The sequence below is a fragment of the Hipposideros armiger genome, unplaced genomic scaffold (assembly GCF_001890085.2).
Source record: "Hipposideros armiger isolate ML-2016 unplaced genomic scaffold, ASM189008v1 scaffold_738, whole genome shotgun sequence".
NCBI classification, from domain to species: Eukaryota; Metazoa; Chordata; class Mammalia; order Chiroptera; family Hipposideridae; genus Hipposideros; species Hipposideros armiger.
Window position 1 is genome coordinate 241,864 of NW_017732088.1, and position 8,095 is coordinate 249,958.

Genomic DNA, 8,095 nt, shown 5'->3' on the forward strand with positions numbered 1-8,095 from the left:
TTTTTTTAACATCTTTGTTCACATTTTTATTTTCAGTGTGAAAATACAACTCTGAAAGGCATTTGTTTGCATGTGTTCATGTTTTATTTAACTGCTTATTGAGGAAACCAGCGTGAAGACAAAAGAGCTGGTTCTGAGAACATGAGAGAAATAGAGATGTATAGTCAATGGGAAAAGAATGCCAAAAATAGATGATTAAATTAGACAAAAGAGTGCTCAACCTTTTACAGAAAATAAAACCATATCACCTTCGGGGTTAACTTCTCTATGAGGCTATAAAGCAAGACAACTTGTTGATTTCTGTAATTAACCTTTAACCTTAACAGAGTCTTATAGGACTATAAACCATTTGCACTTTGATTAGTTGTGGATTGTGATTATACTGGGACAGCTATGGTACAGTCCCCAAAAGGGTCAGATCAGAGTCAAGCAGGATTATTAGAAAATGCTCTAGCATAGGATAAAAAAACAACAACTATTCTCTTGCCTTTTCTGAGATTGCTATGATTTTTTTTCTTATCCTAAGAACTCCTGTTTTCAAATTGCCCTGAATTGTAAACTTTGGGAGTTTCCTCTGCCCCATCTATAGCTTATCCTTGCGTTCAGTTCCCATTACCATCCAGGAGATGCTTGTGTGTCATAGTGAAGGGGGCAGGCATATGTAAGGAGTAGTAAACTCTTCAAAAATTATCAGTCGAGGACAGGTGGGGGTTCCTCTTGTGGGTGGAAGTGGTAGACTGGAGTGTTCTCTGTCTGCTTTCACCAGCTCGATTTTCTTCTGACTTCTTGCTATTTCAACTGTGTTAGTGGCGTTCTAGTTTTCAGTCCTGGTATAGAATTTCCCCATTATATTTTCGTTGTGTCATTTCAGCAGGAAATTAGCTGAGAGAGGGAGTAAAATGAATGTATTATTAGAATTATGATGCTGTATCTCCTATCCCAGATAGCCATGGATTGTCCTCATTTTTCTGTGGAAATATTAAAAATATGTCCTTTAGAAGCCTATTATGATTATTACCTTTATGGTCACCACCATTTTAAAGGGACATTGTCATTTTATTTCAAGGTTCCCAATACTTCTGTGATCCTAACCTATTTTGTTGTTGTTGTTTATAATGAGGACCAAATAAATGACTTTATTTCTACATCCTTGTGAGATTTTTTAAAGCCATTCACCCTTTGAAATCATATTAAATCTTTGGACACTCCTGTCAGAAAAATGCACACATGCATTCATAATATTGTATCTAATTCAGGGGACTTGGGGGCTTTTGAATCCCATCTATGAGTCTCAGTTTAAGAACATTAGTTTTTGAGATAAGAATGTACCACTAGAAATGCCCCAAGATGACTAAACTTGATAATTATGTCTATCAGTAAGGAGGCAAAAATAGACTTGAATGTAGTTCTTATATATTATCTCCATTTTGCAGATTGTCAAAATGACTTGCCTTTTAACTTCAAGGCGGTGGTGATATGATCCCCAGATATGTTTTGTTCCATGCTTGACAAGTATAATTCAAAAGTGAGAGTATTATTTTAAATGTATGAAGCCTAATGTGAAATGCTTACATCATGAATATTGTCTGCCAACTTTAAACACATTGTTTTTCTACCAAAGAGGAAGTGGTGGCTGTGTGAGAGACCTAATTTGTCAGGAGGACAATGCTTTCCAGATGGCTTTCCTCATATCTTATTGCCTAACTACATTGGAAGGAAGGATCAATCTGGGAGAAGCTGCAGCAAATGCTCAAGTGTTAAATAGGGTGCAACACTCCCAGAAAACACAAGAATAATGATAATTAATTTGGAAGGCTATGGGCAGCATCTGTTTGGGCAGTATAGTTTAAATACATAGAAAAATGATGGCACTGCGGGCAATGTGGGGCAGGAAGTAACACAGAAAACAGGCTCTGAGGTAGGAGGCTAGTCTGGGAGGGCTGCTGGACTGGAGTTGGGGAGTGGCTTGGGACCCGGAGGGAGGGGCAAGGGGACTGGCCCAGGGTTTGCTAAAGCTGGGACAGTCTAGGCCAAACTGGGATGGTTGTTTATCCTGGTGGTACCATGTTAACAGGGGTGGGAGGGCACTTAAAACAATCCTATAAGATTGTATACTATATAAACAATTGTATTTTACTATATTTTATGGAGGGAATTCTACGTTAGAGTGGTTTTATTGGATTAGGAGGATTTATGAAGGAAGTTTAGGAGGCATTTCCCTTGAAAACGCCCAGGGTCCCCTACTTTTTCAGTACAGCTGCTGTGCCTCACAGCCCAGAACCTCCAGCCGCAGGGCAATCTGGTGCACCCATCTCTGTGGGTGAATCCTAAGGTAGCGAGTCAGTAGCGGTGGGTCTAGCGAGTTCACCACAGGTGTGAAGGAGTCTTGATTTCCCTGAAAAAACTGAAAGAGGAAAGATAGTATTTATCAGTTGTCCGACAGAAAAAAAAATTATGCTTCTCCAACATGGCCAGGGAAAGCGGATATGACATCTAGAGTTAAGAGCGCCCTGCTTGCCTGCTGTGGAGGCCTTTGTCTATAGTTCCTGCACAACGCTAATTCTTGTTTATCACGAGAGCCTTTGTATGTTTGCTTCCCTCTGTTTGGAATGCTCTTACCCTTTCTGTTACCCCTTTTTTATCCTTTGGGTCTCAGTTTAAATGTCATCTCTTTAGAGAGATCAATGCCAACTAAAATAGGACTCTTATTGACTCTAAATCTCAACTTGTTCATTTTCTTCATAGCATTTAATATCTTCTCATTTATCTGTTCCATGGTTATTGACTGTTCCCTCTGCTTTCATCACCAACTGTCAGCTCCATGAGGGCAGAGACCTTGGTCACTGGCCTATCCTCCACATGTAGGATATATAGCACAATGTATATATATGGCAAATATACTATAAACATTTGTTAAAGTTGGAGGAAACTTTTGAGAAACATTAAGGTCCCTGTTCTGGGATTCTTTGACAAATGTTTATGGTATATTTGGAGGCTTGTACATCTGTGAGAGTCATTCCCTGTTATTTACCCTCAAGTTTTTATTTTGAAATAATATCAACCTCAAGACATTAAAAGAACAATACAGTGAATACAACTCATTTAATTAGACTCATCAATTGTTAATATAGTGAGATATTTACTTTCTACACACACACACACACACACACACACATTTTTCTGAACTACTTGGAAAGAAGTTATAAATATCAATGGCATTTTACTCTGAAATACTTCAGTGTGCCAAACCTAAAAATAAGGTCATTTTTCTACATAAGCACAGAATAACATTATTATAACCAACAAACCTAATGTTGATATCACAATGATATCTTTTACACAGTTTTTCCAACCCAGAATTTAATAAAAGATCATACATTGCATTTACTTATTATATCTCTTTGAATCTCCTTTAATCTAGAACAGACTCCTACTCTCTGATCTTTTTTTGTCCTTCACAACATTTTAAAAAGTCCAGGACCATTGTGTTGTAGAATGTCCCGCATTCTGGCCTTTTGAGCTTCTTTTGCTCAGCCCGCTCCAAACTCTTTGCAGTGCACTTTCTCTTCTAATAATGGTCCTTGAGCCACAATCTACTGCTCAGGCCCACTTCTACTTCTTTTCTTCTAATAAACTGCTTTTACAAACACACACACACACACACACACACACACGAATGCCCTGTATTCTAAATTTGTGTGACTGCTTTTTCATTATTAGATTTTGGTTAAACACTTTTAATGAAAATACTAAGTTGGCAAAGTGTCCTTCCCACCACATCACATCAGGGGACACATGATGCCAGTTTGTCCCATTATTGATGTTGCGAAGTTCCACCAGATCTCTCTGTTATAAAGGTAGCCCTTGCCCTTTCCTAACAATGTGTGGGGTGATACTTTGAGACCATGTAAATATTCTGTTCCTCATTAAGCTGTCATCCAATGGTTTTAGCATCCATTAAAGTTCCTTACAAGCAATTAAATAATATATTGATAGTTGCAAGTTGATTTCCTAATTTTGTAATTTCTTCTACATTTTTATCTGATGGCAGAAGGAATATGCACAAGAGACTGAGTCAAACACACAATCGCATTGGAAGCTTCTGTTCGGAAGTGGTGTATGTCATGTCTACTTACATTCCATTCATCAAAATGAGTACTATTGCCAAGCCCAAAGTCAATGGAGTTTTCAAGGAAGGAGGGAGTGAAAAATCAAGAACAAAAATACCTTTTATCTCATCTGTCATTTTCTGTTCATTTAGAAACTCCTGATTTTTTCTTGTTCCAACAATAAGAGGTGAATTTATGTAAGCAGAAATAAGAGGCTTGGGTGGCTAATTAGATTTCTTAGTCCATGGGCACCTTCTACTGTTGATAAAGTGTAGTGCAGTTTCTTTAATAGATGGGACAGAAAGAGGTTTGTTTCTTACGATTTTGTGATTTGTTTTTGCTTTTACAGGACACTTAATTTCCACCACTTGCCTTTTTTGTTGTTGTTGCTCATCACAAAACCTCCAATGTGTGTCTCCCCTTCACCAGAAGCAGTGCCTTTCCAAACCTGTCACCTCTAGTACCATATATTTTCAAGCCATCTAGCAAGTGGATTCATCCATCCATCCTGCTGATGTTATATGGATCATAGATAAACCAGCCAGCCAGATCAACCTATGATTAAGCCAGATCTATGTTCATTAATAAAATTGGCCTATTATTTTCCAATAAAATTATCCTTGTTGGGTTTTGTTGTTATCATAAAAAGCATTGGATAATGCACAACCTTTCTCCATTCTCTGAAAGAATCTTTGTAATATTGGTATTATTTATCTCTTGAAAATTTGGTAGAGTATTTAGAGTAGCCATCTGAATCTGGAGTTTTCTTTATAGGGAGATTTTTGAACACCAATTCAATTTCTCAAAGGTTATAGGAGTTTCAATGTTTCCTATTCCTCCTCGAGTAAGTTACATTTATTAGAAATTATCCATTTTACTACAGTTTTCAAATTTACTGACAGAAGGTTAATAAGTATACTCTTATTTTTTATGTTGGCAGGGTCTTACTGGGTGGTAAAACCACACATGTATATTGGAAACTTGTTTAGTTATTGCTTTAATGCATGAAAGAAATTGGTACTTGATTGTCTTTTTCTGGGGAGATTTCAGATTCTTCCTTTTAGCAATATGTAGATATTATCTTTTGATTTTCATTCTTGTTTGGAAATCAGTTGTCAGTTCATCACTCTTAATATGGTAATATATGTGTCTCCTGGCTTATTTTTATTGTAGTAGAGAGGTATATAAAACAAATTTTCTACTTGAACCATTTTAAAGTGTAAAATTTAGTGGCATTTAGTACATTCACCACTATCTAGTTCCAGAATATTCCTATCACTCCAAAGAAAATCCAGTATCCATTAAGAAGCTACACCCGGGCCGGCCGAGTAGCGCGTTGGTTAGGAACTGGCTTGGGATGACAGAGGGCCCCGGTTCGGATCCCACATATGAGGGCCAGTGACACTGCCCTCTACAGCTAAGATGCTGAACACCAGCTCAACCTGGAGCTGGGCTGCTGTGGGTTGCTGGCGATGGCGTAGGCTGCAGTCCCCTGCTGCAGTGGGCTGCCATAAGCTAGCATGTGTAGCCGACAGCCAGCGTGAGCGGTCAGCAGCCGCTGTGAGCAGCCGTCCAAAGGCCGGCGACTGATCTGCCTCGCACGGGAAGAGCGCAATGATGGTGCTAACTTGGGCCAGTGAAGCAACGTCCTCCACAACTAGACTGAAGAACAAAAGGACAGCAACTTGTCTGTTCCCCTCCCCCAATTCCCCAATAAAATCTTTAAAGAAAAAAAAAAGATGCTACTCCTGAATTCACTCTTCCCTCCAATCTCTGGTAATCACTAATACGTTTTTTTTGTCTCTATGGATTTGCCTGTTCTGAGTATTTCATATAAATGGAATCATACAATACGTGGCCTTTATGTCTGGCTTCTTTTACTTAGCATGTTTTAAAGGTTCATTCATGTTGCAGCATGTATCAGTACTTTTATCTTTTTATGGCTGAATAATATTCCATTGTATGGATAGACCAAATTTTGTTTATCTATCAGTTGATGGACATTTGGGTCATTTTCACCTGTTGGCTACTATAAATAGTGCTGCGATGAGCATTCATGTACAAGTCTTTGTTAATTGCCTATGTTCATTCTTTTGGGTACCTACTCAGTAGTGAAATTGCTGGATCATTTGATAATTCTATGTTTACATTATTGAGAAACCACTAAAATGTTTTCTATACTGGCTGCCCCATCTCACATTCCCATCAGGAATGTGGTCCCGATTTTTCTACATACTTGCTAACAATTTTTATTTTCTGTATTTAAAAAATATATAGTAATCTTAGTGGGGACGAAGTGATATCTCATTGTGGTTTTGATTTGTATTTCCCTGATGACTAGTGATGTTAATGGTCATGTGTTTGTTGGCTACTTGTATATCTTCCTTGGAGAAATGCCTGTTGAAGTCCTTTCGTATTTTTAAATTTGGTTGTTGTTTTGTTGTTGAATTTAAGAGTTCTTTTCATATCCTGAATACTAGATTATTTATCAAACATGATTGACAAATATTTTCTCTCACACAGTGGATTGTCTTTTCAATTTCTTTTTTTTAACATTGAAAAAAGTATTTTTTTCTTTTTTTAACCATTAACTTTTTTCAATTTATTTAAATTTTTTATTAAAATATAGCTAACATACAATATTATATTAGCTTCAGGTGTACCCCATAGTTATTCAACATTCATACACCTAAAGAAGTGATCAGCATGGTAAGTCCAGCAACCATCTGACACCGTCCCACACTATCACAATATTATTGACTATATTCCTTATGTTATACCCTATATCTCCATGATAACTGTAACAACCACTTTGTACGTCTTAATACTGTCCCTTTTTCACTCACCCCAAACCCCTTCCATCTGGCAACCATCAATATGTTCTCTATATCTATGGGTTTGTTTCTGTTTTGCTTATTTTGTTCTTTAGATTCCACATATAAGTGAAATCATATTGCATCTGTCTTTCTCTGTCTGACACACCACACAGCACAATACCTTCCAGGTCCATCCATGCCACCACAGATGAAAAGAACCCATTCCCTTGATGGCCAAGCAATGTTCCATTAAACATATGTACCACCTCCTCTTTATCCATTCTTCCATCGATGGACACCCAGGCTGCCTCCACATCTTGGCCATTGTAAACAATGCTGCAATGAACATATGGATGCACATGTCCCCTCAAACCAGCGTTTGGGTTTCTTCAGATAAATACCCAGAACTGGGATTACTGGGTACTTCTTTGTCTCTTGTTATAGCCTTTGTTTGAAAGTCTATTTTGCCTGGTATAAGTATTGCTATCCCAGCTTTTTGTTTGTTTGTTTCCATTTTCATGAAATATCTTTTCCCCATCCCTTTACTTTCCATCTGTGTGTGTCTTTCAATCTAAAGTGTTTCTCTTCTAGGCAACATATGTAAGGGTTTTGTTTTCTTAGCCATTCAGCCCTCACATGTCTTTTGAGAAGAGCCTTTAATCCATTTACATTGAAAGTAATTGTTGATAGACATGTAGCTATTGCCATTTTATTATTTATATTTTTTATTTTTATTTTTCCATCTTAAAGAATTCCCTCTAAGAATTCTTGTAATACTGGTTTGGTGGTGATGAACTCCTTTAGCTTTTTCTTGCCTGGGAAACTTTTTATCTGTCCTTTGATTCTAAATGATAGCTTTGCTGGTTAGACTAATCTTGGTTGTAGCTTTTCATCACATTAAATATTTTGTGCCAATCCCTTCCGGGCTCTAAAGTTTCTGTTCAGAAATCAGCTGACAGTTTTCTATGGGAGCTCCCTTATAAGTTACTAGTTGCCTTTCTCTTGCTGCTTTTAGGATTCTCTCTTTGTCTTTAACCTTTGCCATTCTAATTATAATGTGTCTTGTTATGGGCCTGTTTGGGTTCATCTTGTTTGGGACTCTCTGCGCTTCCTGGACTTGTATATTTCCTTCACCAGGTTAGGCAAGTTTTCAGTCATTATTTCTTCAAA

The 8,095-nt window shown here is 37.6% G+C and overlaps 1 protein-coding gene across 2 annotated transcripts in view; it reads right to left on the reverse strand.

Moving 5' to 3' along the window:
* Window positions 1-30: 30 nt before the first annotated feature.
* Window positions 31-8,095, reverse strand: part of F8 (coagulation factor VIII) — a 124,131-nt gene continuing 116,066 nt past the window's right edge. For both annotated transcript variants that reach the window (XM_019627624.1, XM_019627625.1), the window contains 2 exons: window positions 2,245-2,404; window positions 31-882 (listed from right to left, as the gene is read on the reverse strand). In XM_019627624.1, coding sequence (XP_019483169.1) covers window positions 2,249-2,404 — 156 coding nt within the window. In that variant the 3' untranslated portion in view covers window positions 31-882; window positions 2,245-2,248. The remainder of the gene's footprint in view (window positions 883-2,244; window positions 2,405-8,095) is intronic.